Source organism: Tamandua tetradactyla, chromosome 18 (assembly GCF_023851605.1).
Source record: "Tamandua tetradactyla isolate mTamTet1 chromosome 18, mTamTet1.pri, whole genome shotgun sequence".
In the NCBI taxonomy this organism is placed as follows: Eukaryota; Metazoa; Chordata; class Mammalia; order Pilosa; family Myrmecophagidae; genus Tamandua; species Tamandua tetradactyla.
The window spans coordinates 67,142,393-67,159,723 of NC_135344.1; the positions used below are offsets into that span (position 1 = coordinate 67,142,393).

At 39.2% G+C, this 17,331-nt stretch overlaps 1 protein-coding gene across 15 annotated transcripts in view; it reads right to left on the minus strand.

The window, feature by feature from the left end:
• The window catches only part of DLGAP1 (DLG associated protein 1), a 1,070,811-nt gene that overhangs the window by 289,680 nt on the left and 763,800 nt on the right, over positions 1–17,331 (minus strand). For all 15 annotated transcript variants that reach the window (XR_013165255.1, XR_013165259.1, XR_013165262.1 and 12 more), the window contains one exon: positions 15,556–15,770. Coding sequence is in view for 2 of the 15 variants with exons in the window: in XM_077135901.1 (XP_076992016.1) it covers positions 15,556–15,770 (215 nt within the window). In the remaining 13 variants the exon portion in view is untranslated. The remainder of the gene's footprint in view (positions 1–15,555; positions 15,771–17,331) is intronic.

Below are 17,331 nucleotides of genomic sequence, written 5' to 3' on the forward strand. Positions count from 1 at the left end.
GAAAGGATATGCAAGAAACTTAAAATTCTTACCACTCAGGAGGGATAAAAAAGGGTATGGAGAGGGGATAAAGGCTTTTACATTGCTGAATGCCTTCTGGAGCTGTTGAGAATTTTACAACCACTGCCTTTATAATATTTAATGGGAAATATTCCCACTATTTCCAACCAGAAGAGAGACATGCGTGGGTGTGGTGTTGGTTGTGGTAGGGCGTTACCATGTTATGCCAGAGAAAACAGCGGCAGCAGCAGCAGCAGCAGCAGCAGCAAGGAACGCTGACCTGTTCTCGTTGGGTTCTGATCTTTAATCTCCTTATGTATCTATGTCATCTGGTATATGAGCTCTTTCTCCTTCATCACACTGGTCTAACTTCTACCATTTCATGGATAAGTGAAACTTTCTCAGGGCTCTTTTACTTGATTTCGAACTCTGCCTCCAACTCCAACTTGTCTCTATATATCACACCCAGGAGCAGTGTATTCTAGTGTGAATAGTATGGGCTCTGGATTCAAATCCTGACTGCAGCACTTCTAGCTCTCTGACCTTTGGCAAACCAATTAACCTCTTCTGCATTCCAGTGTCTCCTTTGTCTAATTCAGTATAATAGTAATTCCTATCTTATAGGTAGCATTGGAGTTACCAAATGTATGGTGCCTGGCATGGAAGGAGTGCCATTATCATTGTTTGAGATGAATTTTTTATTGTTCAAACTATACATACTCATTGTAAAAAAAAAAATCTAAGCAATAGAGAAAAGCATAACAAAGAAAGCAAAAATCACTGGCCAGGCCTCCTAGGGAAAACCACAACTGGGATGTTGGGTGATATTTTTCAGACATAGACACCATGTGAGTTAACACTGAACATACATTCACCCAAATGAGGTCTAAATATGCTCTCCTGAGCTGGCTTTCTTTCTTTTTTTTTTACTCCCCTCCATGAAGAACATCTTTCTAAAACAACATTTATGTCTTCTCATTTTCCTTCTCTGTCAACAATAATGGTTCCCAATCTCTAGTTGGATCAAAACTAAACTAATCCTTCAAATATTTAAAGATCTTGCTTATAAAATCCTCATTATCTATCCAAACAGGATTTCCCATTTTTAAATATTCCTTTTCCTCTATCAGTTAGCTTGGTTTCTTTTAATTCAGGCTCACTCCCCACCTCCCACTCCCCATTCTTTCTCTTTCATGAAGCTATTTTTCGTTATTTCCATGTCATCTTGACTTTTCCCCTTTCTGAACAACTACAACAGTCTCAGGCCGAGATCATTATACATGCTATAATTTTGAAACTGATAATAAAACTACACAAAATAGTCTTCATCACTCTCGGTGGCACTTCATCATATATGTGCGGTACAGACAGGACCTTGCATTTCTCTAACCCCCTCAAGGAACGTAGCAGCTTGACAAATTAGATTCCTTTGGAAAGAATACCTGAATGAGAATGAGAGGACCTGGGCCCTGAAATTTGCTGAAGAGCTCATGCAAGGCAGTGTTCTGCTCTGACCCTTCATGTCCTCATTTGCAATATTACAGGGTTGGAATAATCTCCAGGGTTCCTTTCAGTTTTGAGCCTTCTTTCCCTTCTATCTCTGAAGGAAAGATACATGAAGATAATGTGCATTTATGTGCGGGTAAATGATTAAAACTGGCTCTCTGAGGGGAAAAAGAAAGCCTTCACTTGTAGGGTTTGTTGATCGCTGTGGTGTAAATATTCTCATCGTGGCCAATATCAAGCTACCAGTGAGAAAAAACTGAACTTGAAACTGGGAAGAGACATGCACAATCACATTTCATCAGCTGACTGGACCCAGCTCCAGAACTTTACCGCGTGGTTCCTTTCAGTGAAGAAAAATCGTCTCAGGCTCCACATGGCCAGCTATTTTCATCTGTAGCCCTTCTTACTCCAATACCCTGACACAACCCGTCTGCAACAGGGAAAATAGTCCAAGCTTGGCTTTCTTAATCCCAGGCTCTAAAGACAGGCTCTAGGATCAGCACTGTCTTCTCAGGTGCCTGTACCCACAGCAGAGTGTCCACTCTCTATGGAAATCTGGCACACAAAGGCTGTTACAGAGGTGGTGGTAATTTCATATGCAGTTGGTAACTTGGATGCATGCCTGGAGTTCTCAGCTCTGCTTTTTCTGACACAGAAAACTGGTCCAAAGAGCTAAAAGAAGATTCTGAGCTGGAAGTCAGCAACAATGTCCAGATGGTGAAGACAGTCCCCAGGCTGTTCAGGGAAAAGTCCCCAGAGTTCCACAAGGAGGTGGGGGAAGAAAGTTGGAGTAGAAAGCAGAGGGCTGGAACTTGAGACCCAAGTCCCAGCTTGGACACTCCCTCTTGGGGTTCAAACCATGCTAAACCCTTAGTTTATCTATAAAGCATTAAAATCAATTCAAAATTCCTTCTGAAACTGTTGGGAGGATCAAGTGAGATGTATTGAAAATACAAATATTACCTATCTTGAAGAATAGAATTGGAGGGAAATGAAAATTCCAACCAGTAATTAGTTATCAGGATAGATGATGAAATATATTTCCATCTCATTGGCTTATTTAGGCTCACAAATAAGTTTGACAGAGTGTTGAGAAGCTAATGTGATCACTGACTGGAGCCCTTCCCTGATTCTAAGAGGACTAGTTTAGGTTGGTCCTTCATAGCCACCCACCTCCTTCTCATAGAATTTGAAAGAACTGGGATTCCCCAAATAAACTGAGGGAACTATGTTAATGTTCTAAGTGGATGACAATACCAGGGACAGCTGTGTAGTTATTTTTAACCTGCTAATGTGTACCTGCCAGACTGAGCTGTGAGCCTCCAGGTGGGCTGGCAGTGCTAAGTAGGGTTGAGAAGGAACAGGGAGCTTTTCAGAGAACTAGAGGTTCAGAGGCAGAGGGAGGGTGAAGGGTCTGAGACAGACACAGCCAAAGGATGCTGGCAGGTGCTAGATGCACAATTCAGCTCGGCAACTGTGGTTAAAGCCACTCTGGGAAGGTCCTACTCAGGGCACCTTCGACATACGGGGATTCTATCATGACGTTTGTTCGGCTTTTACTCTGTGCCAAGTGCTCAGCAGACATTATTTCAATAGCTTCTTAAACCTCCTTCTAAATGGGGGAGGAGTGAGTAGAAACGTGTGGAAGGATGGCTATGTCTGCCTTGAGAAATGTTATGACAAAGTGCTCAGGGGTTCACAGAAGGAAGAAATAACAGCCAAAAGGGAGAGGTTAAGTTAGAAAGAATGGAGACTTTTCTGTGCTCTTCTCCTCCATTAGATTGTACATTTTCTTGTACTGGATATTCAGATTACTAAAATATCTCCAATGCTTAGCACATAGCAGGTAACTAAGACTAATGATGATAAGAGCTAACATGGATGGAACCCTTTCAGGTGCTAGGCCCTGTTCTAACTGCTTCACATACACTGCCTTATTGAATCTTCCCAATTGCCCCTGAGGTATGAACTATTATCATCCCTATATAATTGATGAGGAAACTGAGGCACAGGATGGTCAAATAATTTCCTCATAGGAACACATCTAGAAGTGGCAGAGCTGTGATTCTGAACCCAGGTAATTTGGCCTCAGAGTCTGTGCTTTGCTTATTTATTTGTTGAGTGAAGGAAGGAATAAAGGCCTTGGAGTGCCATCGCAGCTGTGGACCAAGCGTTTTCAGCTCACCTTTTTCTGGGCACTTGACAATACAGCATTTCTCTGCCTCTTTGCAATTACGTGTGGTCACGGAGAGAGCTTTAGCCAATAAAGTGTGAGCAAAAGTGATGTATGCCACTTCCAGGCAGTAACTTTAATAGCCAGCGCTCAATTCACCTCATTCCCTCTCCCTGCTCCAGTGATCAGTTAAACATTGCTACCTATCACAACTTGCCAAACCCTAACCAAAATCATTTCAGCCAATTCTAACGGAGCCTCTACCATTCTGGGTGATCAAGTGACTCCAATGAACAGAGCCTCCTGTCAATCCATGATGGACATATATTGTGAACAATAAATAAGGTTTTGAGATTTGGCGGCTGTTTATTAAGAAAGCATAATTTAGCTTATCCCACTTAGACGTGGGATGCTTATGTAACAACAAGAACAAAACAACCCTAAAATACGCAGCTATAGTTTCAAGATTTAGATGCAGGAGGGAGGTAATAGCTATTGGGTGCTGGAAGGATTTTGATCCATGTAAAGCAGTAGTGAATCATTTGGCAAACTGTTGTCTACAGCAACTTGGAAGGTAGATGATGTCACAAATGAATTGTAGCTCTAGGGAAGCAGCTGCAAAACAGAATATTAATAGCATGTGCTGGTTGCTGTTGGCAGCCTTAGAGAAGGTATTACATAGTTTGAAATGAACTTAGAAAGGAATTGCAAATAGCAATGCAAGGGAATAAGAAGAGTCTAGAAATTTGTGGACTTGTGGGACTGGAAGAAATAACTGATTCCAACTTAGCTTGTTAAGAGTCAGTCTGACAAAAGTCTCCCTGGTGGCATGGGAGATGACTCCCACAGATGAGTATGGTCCTGGTACTGAGGGATCAACAATTCCATCCTGACCAAAAGGGGGAAAAGAAGTGTAGTTAATGGAGTATGGGTGAAACAGTTCAAATAGAGTCGAGAGGCTACGCTGGACGTCACTCTTACGCAAGCTTCAGTTAAACATTGCTACCTATCACAACTTGCTAAACCTTAACCAAAATCATTCCAGCCAATCCTAAAGAACACCTAGGGCATTAGATAAGATTTTACAAAGGTTCCATACAATAAGGTAACCTTCCAGAAACCTACAACCTCCACATGGGTCCCTGGACCAGAGAATCCTGAAACCTAGAGGGCCCAGCCACTCCAGAACACCAGCTAGTTCCATATTCTTATCCCATACTATTGGCAGCCCCTTCTAACATGGAAATGTTAGAATGGTCATAGCCCAAATACCCGTAAAGAGTAGGACAGAAAAATCAAAGGCGATGGTGGAATTATACAGAGATGGTAAGGGGGTTTTACAAATGAATATGATTGCTGAATCATTAAATTGATATTTCTTTTAGTCTCCAGTATCTTAGAGCAGCTAGAAGTAAAAACCTAAAATTGTGGAGCAGTAACCCATGCCAAACTCTGAAATCTGTTCTACAACAAATAGTGGCGCTATGCTTTGAGATTTATTCCTTTTTTGTATATACGTTATTTTTCACAAGAAAGAAAAAAAAAGTTGATTGAGATAACAAAAAAATATTTATTCCTTCTAGCCTCCTATATTCTATGGCAGCTAGAAGGAAAAATCTCAGGGGATGGTATGGTAGCCCATGACAAACTCTGGGATCTGTCCTGTAACTACTTGTTGAAGAGTGCTTTGAAAGCTGTTGCTTTTTTCTTTCTTTGCTTTGCATATATGATATATAATACCACCAAAAAAGTTAAAAAAAAAAGTCAGTCTGAGAAGGTCTTAAGCAATGAAAACAACCACATGCCACTGTTGAAACCTCCAAATGGATTCAGATCATTTAAAATGAAGATGCAATTAAGTCAATCTTTTTTTTTGTCTGTCTGTTTGTTTGTTTGTCTTTTTTTTTACTATTATTATTATTTTTATTTTTTTCTCTATATCAACAGTCTATATCTTTTTCTGTTGTTTTGAAAGTTCTTTTCCTAAATCGATGCAAATGTACTAAGAAATGATGATCATGCATCTAAGTCAATCTTTTTGATTTAAAGATTTAAGTGGCTAATATTTGGTCCTCCCCCTTAGCCTGATAATCTCAAGGTGTCTGGGATAGAGAAAGGCATGGCGTGAGAAGGCAGACAAATAGAGCAAAAATGATAACTGTATTTGAAAGACTATTGGTATGGAGCTCACTGGAATCAATAGATAAGAAGCCAATTTTGAGAAAGCTGAACTACCAAAAGAACTGCAAGACTAAATTAAGAGACAATTAGAATATGCAAATTCACAGAGTCCAGAACTAGAACAGAGGTTACCAAGGGCCAGGGTGCAGGTGGGGAATGCGGAGTTAATGCTTAATTGCTGCAGAGGTTCTGTTTAGGCTGATGGAATAGTTTTGGTAATGGGTGTGGTGATGATACTACAACATTGTGAATGTAATTACCACTACTGAATAGTATAGTTGAAAGTGGTTAAAATGTGGAATCTTAGGTTAAATATATGTTACCTTTACAGAATATATATAAGATATTATACAGAATAAAAATATTAAATATACAGAATAAAATAATAAAAAAAGTGTAGAGCTGTACAACACAAAGAATGAACCCAAATATAACCTATGGACTATAGGGTAGTATTGATATCATAACAATATTGTTTCAGGAACTGTAACAGAGGTACCACACTAAAGTAAAGTGTTAATAGCAGAGAAAACTGCGTGTGGTGGGGAGGCTGCGGTAGGGTTTATATGGAAACTCTGTGCATTCTGCATGATTTCTCTGTACACTTAAAACTGCTTTAAAAATAATAATAACAATAAAAAGACACAGTAAATCTAGGAGACCTAAAATGTCTCTTGTTCTCCTAAGGAGCACACGTTCCCAATGTGTACTGTGAATATGGTCTAGGAGGGTACCAGAAATGGAAGATGCTCTCAGAGCAGGGAGCCTGGCAACATGGAGAAGAGCGGACAAGAACACTATTTCCAGGGAATGGAATTACAGTATGGTCATGAAACATCCCTCCCACAGGGGAGAGTGTCCTGCAATATCATCCCCAGTGGGATTTCAGAATTGCTGTGGACCAATGACTACCGTTATCTCTAATCTTCTTCCTAAATGGGAGTGCTTATGGTGGACGTTTTGTCTTTGCTCCACTGTTATTTTAAGGTGGATGTTTTGTCTTTGCTCCACTGTTATATTGTGCATGTGAGAGGCAGACCATTTGTCCTTCTGAGCTCATGGGTCTCCAGCTTCTGAGGAGCCTCATCAGGACTAGATGTAGATATTACTGTGCACCATTTCCTGCTCTAGAGGCTATTACACGCCAGACACTGACCAGAAACTCGGAGGTTTATTTGGGCTAGGAGAGGCTTTTTCTCCCTTTCATGGTGGTGGTGAGGTGAGGAATACATTTTGCTGGCAGGAAAGACAGCGAGCCAGCATTTAGTGTCCAGAGGGTAGATCTAGGTAGACATCAATGCTGCTTCCAAATACTTTCTGCCAATTCACATCCTAGGCACATGGTACGATTGCCTTCCCTGCTCTCTTGGAAGTTAGATATTATCATGTCATTAGCTTTTGCAGGTGAAATGGAATGGAGGTGACATAATTCACTTGTGGGTGTCTAGTGCTAATTTCACGCTGAACTCTTTTCCCTGCCTTGGTGATTTGGAAAGCCTTTGCTGACAAGAAGGATGCCCAATATGAGTTTCCCGCTAACCCTATATGGACATGCAGCCTGAGCGAGAGATAAGTTTTTGCCATTAAAAGTCTGTATGCCCCTCTCTCCAGCCAACACAATGAGCAGGCTCACCACCCTACCCCTCTCTGCGTGGGACATGACTCCCGGAGTGTGGACCTTCCTGGCAATGTGGGACAGAGATCTTGGAATGAACAGAGACTCAGCATCAAGGGATTGAGAAAAACCCTAGAATGAGCTGAGACTTAGCATCAAGGGATTGAGAAAACCTTCTCGACCAAAAGGGGGAAGAGGGAAATGAGACAAAGTGTCAATGGCTCAGAGATTCCAAACAGAGTTGAGAGGTTATCCTGGAGGTTATTTTTATGCATCAAGTAGATATCACCTTGTTATTCAAGATGTAATGGAGAGGCTGGAGGGAACTGCCTGAAAATGTAGAGCTGTGTTCCAGTAGCCATGTTTCTTGAGGATGACTGAATAATGATACAGCTGTCACAATGTGACTGTGTGATTGTGAAAACCTTGTGTCTGATGCTCTTTTTATCTACCTTGTCAACAAAGGAATAGAACATATGGAATAAAAATAAATAATAGGGGGAACAAATGCTAAAATAAATTTAGTTTGAAATGCTAGTGACCAATGAAAGCAAGGGGTAAGGTGTGTGGTAGGTATAATCTTTTTTTTTTTTTTTCTTTCCTGTGTTCGTTTTATTTCTTTTTCTATTGTCTTTTTATTTTTTTTCTGAATTAATGCAAATGTTCTAAGAAATGATGAATATGCAACTAAGTGATGATATTGTGAATTACTGATTATGTATGTTGTTTTATTTTGTTTCTTTATTTTTTTAATTAATAAATAAATTTTTTTAAAACGTCTGTATGATCTTGGGGCTCTCTTTTTACTGCCAGCATATTCTACCCTATCCTGGTTAGCATAGGCCTGAAGCTAACAAAATAGATCTTAAGACTAACCAAAGGTTCAGCTGGATTTCAGCATAGAAAAGCTGTAAGGAAACAGGAGGAAGAAGAGAATGGAATGTTATTGTGACAACTGAATGCCATGTTGAGGACTTAATACATAGACAAACTGGGATCCAGGGATGATTCTTCAGTTATCTGCTCAAACCGATACCTTTCTCCAAGTCCATAGAAGGAGTAGGAGCAGAGAGAGGTGGGAGGTAACAAGACAAATTGTTCCACTGCAATCATTCCAGTGAGAAATTGTGAGGTCCTAAACCTTGCAGAGTGAGAAGCAAGCTGCAATGTTTCAAAATTGTATTTAGGAAAATGGTAACCTGGCTGACAGAAGTGGATTACTCAGGAAGAAAAGTGATGTATTTCGGGAATACTGAATTATTTGGGTGCTTTGACATCTCATTTTCCTTCATGCTTTGCTTAAAAATATCAAATCAATACACACGATATGAATATGGTGGTGCTTGGAGCTGAAGCCCTAGACTCCTCAAGCCGATAAAATCATATACAGGGATTTTGTCTATCCCACCAAAATCTTCAAGCAGAAAAATAAAATTCAGGCTATTTTAAAAGATGTCTGGAAAAACTTGTAGATTAATTTATCCAATCATTACCAACTCTGCAGTTAGAAGTTCCTCCTTGCGGTTAACCTACATTCCTGAGCTGAAGTTTTGATCTCATTTCTTCTTGCTTTATATGTAATAATGTTGATGATTTTGCTATTCCATATGCATCCTCCCTAAAGGTACATTTATTTAGGACTTATTCCCAGCCTACTTCCAAAAAGGATTTGAGGCAGCTCCTAATTTGTCTGCTTAGGCTTCCTTTTAGAGAAGGTTTCTCATTCTTGCATAATGCCCTGCCATCTGGGGGGCATGACGAAGATTTCTTTAATAATATAACCTGAAAGCAAAGCTAATAACTTGAACTATGCTGACAAAATGGTAATGTGCAATGAAAAAAGAAATGAAAAAGCCCTCCTCAGTACCCAGTAAAGTGTATTCTTCTGACCAGAAAAAATTCTGAATAAATTTTAATACTCTAGCCTCTGAATTTAAAGTTCCTTTTTCATCTCTGTAGTGCCCGATTTTGCCATTCTTAGACCCTCAAATTCTCATACAGATAGATCTAGTGATACAAATCTAGAGTCCCACCTGACACTGGAAAGCCAGATTTTAGTACTTAATAAATTCATTCAACCCAAGGGCTAAATGACTCACATTGTACTTCAATATTGAAAGCACTGAATAAATGTTTGCTAAATGAATAATTAAGTGAGTGATGATCTGAACTTTAACAGGGAACACAGATATTTCAACAAAAGGAATAGCAGCGAGTAGATGGGCAACGGAAAGACATACTAAGACTTTTTCCAAACAGAAGTCTCCCTGGGAAGCCATTACGGAGCATTTTCCATCAGTGCCACCGAAGGGGAGTAGGAATTTTCATTTCCAGAACCCCCATCCGGGATATTGCCTCCTCACATCTCTCTTTGTCCACATGGAGGTGGTTTCTAAGGGTACAAAACTGACCTGCAGTCCTATGAAGATGTCTGGGGTTACACACTGCACAGCTACCGAGCTGATCCAGGGGCACTATTCCTGACAGGGAAGACCCACGTCTCTCAGGCGCCATCATTCCCTCTGGGCTCTCGGGCAGCCAGCCCCTCTTCCAGCTCTGACCTGTGGGTCACTTGCTCTTTCTTTATCTCACATCAGGCCATGCCTGAGTCAGGACTTTCTCAGTGCTTACAGTGTCAGCTGCATGTCCGTCTGCTTACACCACCAGCTCAGAACTTACTTCACTGCAGCCTCTGATCCCCCACAACCACACTTCACTCTCAGAATCTGCTGTAAGTCCTCTTTTTCCTGTGTGTTGCCTCCCCGTTGAACTTCCTTTTCTTCTCCATTTTGAAGTCATCTTCAAATACTTCATCTCTGCAGTCTTGGTAAACCCATGATTCTACCCGGTTTTATATCCTTTCTAACTGTTAACATCTGGGCTCCAATTTAGCTCAGATTTAGTTGATGTGTAACCTTGGACATGGTATTTAATATTGTTGAGATTCACATTACTATGTTGTAAAATGGGGGAAATTAGATGTATGGAGTTGTGATGATCAAATGAGAAAACATACATAAAACCCTTATTACTCGGTCTGGCTCTGAGAACCTCATTCAAACTTAAATATCTCATCTTAATATTTCCCCATTCCTTCTTTCTAAAAATTATCTGGATCTCCTTTCACCCTTTCACTTCCTTCAAAGACACATAAGCAGTATTCTCCTGCCTGCTGTAATGACCACTATAAGGACAGTTCAATCTTCCAGAACTTCTTCCATGATAGCTTTTCTTAAGAGCAATTATAGGGCAAGGACCCAGGATTTATGGCACAGCCTATGATACTCATACCTAGGCATATGGTTTGAAGAAGGGCCTTGGTATCTCAATGAGGGACCTATTTTTTTTGGGGGGGGGCGGGGGGCATGGGCAGGCTCTGGGAATCGAACCCAGGTCTCCAGCATGGCAGGCAAGAACTCTGCCACTGTGCCACCACTGCACTGCCTGGGACCTATTTTTTAAATTGGGCATGATGGTGAAATTGGGCTGGTTATAAAATAGGCAACTGGTTGTACCAGTTTTCTATGTTTCTTTTTGGTTGTTTAAAAATCAAGTCTGTTTCTAGCTGGGGTTTAAAAGATATTTAAATAATTTGTCTACAAGCAAGTGAATGGGTATCCCTGATTTAACTTTTTTCCAATTTTTATTCTTTTGGAAGGTGGAGTTTGAAAGGGGAAGTTGGGAGGATGTAGGATAATCAAAGCAAGTGTTGTGATTAGGGAAGAATAGGGAAATGTCCTGAGTTTTTATCACTGAGGATGTACATTTACAATTTTACTGTGGGTTGTATTATTCTGTTTCCTTCCTACCGTTGTATGGGGCCTTTGTATGTGCTACAATTATACTGTGGGACAGAGAGGAGAGGAATGGAAAAGCATGTGGGGAAAACAGACAATGAAGGAAAGCAGAGACATTTCATATTGCTTAGGATAAAGATGGGATGATATTGCGATGCTCTTCAGTATAGTTCATATGTTTGGGAAAAAAATAGCAACTCTCCCATCTTAACCTCCCTCCTCTCCTCTCTTTTTTTTTTCTGGAAAGAGAAGGGGCCAGGAACAGTAGGTGGGTAGGAGGCGCACGTGGAATGTGGGGACTTGGCAGACGACCTGGCGTGTCTAAAGGGAGAAAAGGGGAAAAGAAACTTATAAAACAAAGATAGGGTGGGCCTCGGTGGCTCAGCAGGCAAGAACGCTTGCCTGCCATGCCAGAGGACCCGGGTTCGATTCCTGGTGCCTGCCCACATTAAAAAAAAACAAAACAAAAACAAAGATAACTGAACAACAACAACAAAAAGGGAGACTCTAGAAGAAGGCTACAATTTTGGGTTCTTGATGTATAGTTGATTCGTTTTAATTCCAGAATTAAAGCTGAAAAAAGACATGGCACTGCCTCTTCTCTAATTATTTCACTGACCAGTACATCCTTTCGTCTTTGAACTGTGACCTGCCAGTTCTTCCCTGCCTCGTCCTGACAGCTGTAGTTGTGATGGTGTAGACTAGAGATACCCCCATGGGCATCTCAGGGCGATGTGCAGAGGTGGCTGCATCACTGAGCTAAGACAACTCAGGTCTCTGCTCCATGGGGAAGAGTTCTGTGACCCATTTAATCTTTAGAATTTAATCAATTTAATTTTTTTTGAAAGATTCAGGGTCAGGGAAAAGTGGCTAAGAGGATTACCCATCCTGAAAATGAAAAACTCTCTGCCTTCAATGTATTTAGGATTGAAAATAAACCTCCCTGAATCCTTTTGTTAGGTACTTGATCAAAACCATCCTGGCTCTCACCAGAATCAAACATGTACAAAGGCTCAGCCATTTCAGAGAAGTTTCTAAGTCTAAAATATCGGAGACTGACTATTTGTTCCATGTGAAATTTTTTCTTAGTGCCTGGATGAAGGGATAAAGAAGTATGAAGATATTCTGAAGTGTTGTCTAGGATTAATGATCATTTGAATGACCACTAATCTTCTAAATGACAGCTCACTTAATGCCGTTCTTAAAAGTTCTTATACAGTATAATGAATATAACTCCAAGATGGGATTTGGACACGGTTTTAACTAATCATGGTTGCAGGATGATGTCTCAGTTCAAGATTAAATGGTATATTATGGCAAATCTAAATAAGAGTCCTCCAACAGAAACAAGCTGTGGCCACGCTTTGAGGAAACTCTGGCTCCAAAACATCTCTCCTACTTGCCTGAAAATTTGCTCTTTAACATTCAGAAGTTCTTTTGGAAAATACAAATATCCCTAGGTGATATGTCATTTCAAATTCATTGTTAGTTAATAACTAAGGAAGAAGGAAAGTTAGTGGTGAGATGAATTTGTTAATAGTTGTGGAAGAAGAGAAGCAAGTGAGAGATACAATAGGCCCCTAGAGTAGAGCTACAGGAGTTTTGCAGCCCAAAGATACACTTCATTGTCTCAAGGCTGCCCCTGACCCCAGAGTGCTGAATTGACCCTCTATATCGGAAGAATCAATTGCTAACACTGAGTAGCTGATGAAAACTACCCTCCCAATAACCCCTCAAAATGCCTTTGGAAAAGAGAAAAAGTAAGAAGAAACATGAGAAAGTGTAGGAGGAGTGCTTTCTCTCCAACACTTCTGAGAGAAGATGGAAGTCAGAAGCCTCAAACAAAATGTTGTCCCAATCTCACTTGACTAATTTTAGTTATCTTGGTTCGAGGCTATGATTCATTCTTAAAGCTGTGAATTGCCGAGGAGGAAGGCAGAAAAAAATGGACTTAAATGTCAAAGAAGTAGGAACATAAATATAGTTTACTTTTTTTGGGGAGCTAGAAATCTAGGATTTGGGGATCTTTTTTTCTCATAAGGGCCTGAATGCCTGAAACTTCTGGAGAAATAATGATCTCCAGTCAAAGCATCATCAAAGTATAAAAGACAGAATTAGAATTGATCATGAGTCATTCACATCTGAATTTTTGCTTCCATTAGGGATGTGCCCTTTTTCCCTTGGGTGCTCTGTTAAATGCCAGTTAAACCAGAAATCACTAATAATCATATATGGAGTTAAGTATGAGGGAAACTTAATATGTAGACTGTCAGGATAAACAGGATTCATAAAAGAGGTAGAGAAGAAATGAGCGGAGATAAGTAGAAGTACGAGAAATAAGTGTTGGACTGTGATGGTAGCACAGAGAAGACATTATTGAAAAGTGATCAGATAGTGTCTTGTCTGCTAAAAAATAAGGGGCAATGGAAACGGTTTGGTGAAACTCCATCATAAGTGAGGGAGCATGTTTTTCCTTTTACCAGCTGTCCCCTAGTCAATTGGTTATCATCTTGAATTTCCACAGGATTGGAATAAGAAAATAACAGTACCTAACTTTCAGGCTCAGCTCAATGGTTTCACTTTCTGAAGTATCTGACCCTCTCTACCCTCAGCTTAGCTACTGGCTGTGCATTTGCTCCATTTTGCTTTTAAAGCTTCGGAGCAGCAGAATAATTATATGATGGCTGTAAAAAACATGGTTTCAGGAAATTTGAGGAATACAATATGCAAAAGGTAAATGAAAAGGGAAGAGTTGCAGTGACTTCAGAATGGATTCCCCATACCTCTGAAGCTATAAGGAAAGCAGACACAAGGCACAATTCTGAACACTAATTTCATCCTCTGGAAGAGGCCAATTAATACCATGACTGTGAGTACCTATTAATATCTCTAGTGGAGAGATATTTTAAGGGCCAGAGAAGATATGTGCCAAAAGGGTCACTGGCTGACCTCATTTTGCTCCACCTTGCCCTACTGCCTTTATTATAAATCTAGTTTTCTTTTCAGGTCAGGTATATCTACTTTTCTGAGTCTCTGCTAGGTGTGTCAAAGTGCAATGAAGATCTGGTTCTACTTTCTATTTCCATGATCATTTTTTTTTCTTTAGTGGCAGAAATAAAAGAAAAGAAGGACAGGGGATGAAACCAAAAGTCAGAGAAAAAAGAATTCCTTTTCTTGGGTTGGTTTACTACTTACACTGGTATTAAATTTCATTTAAAATAATCTAGAGTCCTTCCATGTGATCCCTTGAAAAAATATTAATGATGGAACTCGCCCTTCTACTTCTTTAAAATAAAGTATATTGTTATCTGAATCAATACTCATCACAGAACAGTCAGCAATGCTCTATAGCTGTGTTCTTGGTTTGCCATCTGGTTTGTTTCCCTTAACTCAACTGCTTTAGTCTTCTTCTGTTTTTAAATATTTTATATTGTACTGTAATGTAGATGTGTGAATATTAATATGTATTCCATGCTCAAAATATGGAATTAAAGGCACTTTCAAAATACTAATGATCTATAATATGTTTTTCAGGTCCTAAAGGAATTCTACTTTTAGATCTACGTGATGATATGTTCCCAGGTTTTAGTTTACTCTCTATAATTAATATTAAAAATTAAATCAGGCATTGCTTTAAATATTCAGTTTCAGTTGCAATACTGTTTCCCATCTACCAATAGCACAAATGGAGATAAGTACTATTTAGAATAGTATTTTTCAAAACAACAAATCATTATTAAGGTCTCAAAAGTTATAACAGTATTGAGTTCATGAAGTTAAAAACATATTAAGATCCTTTACATATCACTCAGTTAAAAACATATTAAGAAGCTTTACATATCATCATCCAATTTTCAAGCATGGCCACATTCTGTCAGCTTCTTGAAGATAATCAGACTTCATTACTCAATTATCTCAAAATTTCAGGGTTCTTTTTTTTAAAACGGAAGAGTTTCCCTGCAGACTTAGTGGCCTAACAAATGTTCAGGAATTGGGGTATATGAATCTTCTCATTGGCCAGACATTTTATTTCTTTTTAGAAGCCATTCTGGATTTTCAAACTTTCTCTTGGAGGTTAGTGGTTCAGTGTATGATCTGTGCAGAATATACCTGGGTGCTGTCTTTTAAGATACTGGGTACATAAGTCAGACTCAATGTCACATCAGAAGACCAGTCAATATATTATCACTGGTATCATCCATAGGATGCTTTCTGACTCACTTTCTCTAAGAGTCCTACAATCTGATCCTGGACCCTTAGAGTATAGCATTAGGATCACTTACTTGAGTGTTGTGAGCTCTGTAAGAGATGGTTGAGTAGCCTTAAGATAGCTTTCTCTTCGTGCAGCAACTTTTGGAGAAGGCTTCGGACTTGTGTCGGAATCACCACTGTCTTCATCTCCCATGGCCTTGATATAGCTGCCACTCCGCATTCTCCGGCAGGGAATCTCGTCGTCTTTACCTCGAGGGGTGTACCCTGTCCATTCATCCTGAGGAACCTATTTGTATATAAATTGCATAGTTAATTTTTTAAAATGAAATCTTACATTTTTTTCTTCCTCTCTTTCCTTCTTTTCGTATGACCCTGGCTTTGGGCAATATAACCAATCCTCTAAAACATTAGACATTAACTTTTCAATAATAACGTTTTATTATAATCGGTTCAAAAATATTTTTTTCTTAAGTTTTTTATTTTGAAATGATTTCAAACATGTAGGAAAGGACAGTTGCAAAAATATACATAACCCATACTGAGAACTCCAAAATACCTCCATTCCTAGTGCCCAGATCAATCAATTTTAACATTTTGCCACTCCCGTACTCCCTTCCATCCCTTCCTTCTTCTCTTTCTCTGTCTCTGTCTCTCTCTCTTTCTTTCCACCTATAAATCTATCATCTATCTATCATCTATTTATATTCTAAGCATTTGAGAGTAAGTTATATACATCACGGTCCTTGAATACATAATACTTTCATGTACCTTTCCTAAGAACAAGGATAGTCACTTATGTAACCATCTGAAGTAGTTATCAAGTTCAAGAAATTTAACACTGACATAAAACTTAGTCTATTTTCTATTTTTCATGTCCTAATAATAGTGTTCAAAATATTTTGAATACATATCACCCATGCCTCAATCTTTAAAATAATCTATGAGTATTAGGAAAAATTAAAATCATTTGGCTCTGATTCATTTATATTTATCAGTTTTTTGACACTCATAATAAAGCGAAACCACTGGACAAGAATGCCACTGGAAAGGAAAGCAGTTTAATTTGAGCTTTTCAATCACTCTATTTAAAATTTCAATCACCATTTAAAATTCAAGAATGTTTTCTGTGCTATATTAAGCCCTTCCTGCCCCTTCTATCTCTACCATCTTCTATTCAGTCTCTCTTCTCTCTAAATCCGTGGTCTATACCAGCTGCATTCACTTCCTTCTTCCTTTCTCAACCCCTCTTAATCTTAACTTGGATTCAATCCCCATAGATCTACTTAAAGTACTTTCTAAAGGTTTCCAATAATCTCTTCGTGAAGGTTAATGGGATTTCTCTCTATTCTTCTTGACCTCTACACACTCACACAAACATTCCTGACACACACAAACACATCTGACACATAGCCAACTTCTTAAGATTTTTCTCCTCTTCTGGCTTTTTGCTTACTCTACTTATATTTACTACCTGTCTGAATTGTTCTTTTTGTCTTGATCTGCTGGATCGTATTCTAAGTTCCCCAATTCTTGGCACCATACTGTTTTCCCTTTCTACAAACATTTCCTTTAAGTTCAGCAGAGCACTCAGTATGTTTTAGAGGGTTGTCTTGACTTTCCCTTCAGTTCTTTTTAGACTTTCAATTTCAACATGAACTCAATCTAGGATCTCATTCCTCTTCTATTTTGATTAAAAAAATGTATAACGATGACTTTTTTTAAAAAATATTTTTATTGACAAATCTTCGCACACATATATTCCATACATGGTGTATAATCAATGGCTCACAATATTATCACATAGTTGTATATTCATCACCATGATAATTTTTTAGAACATTTGCATC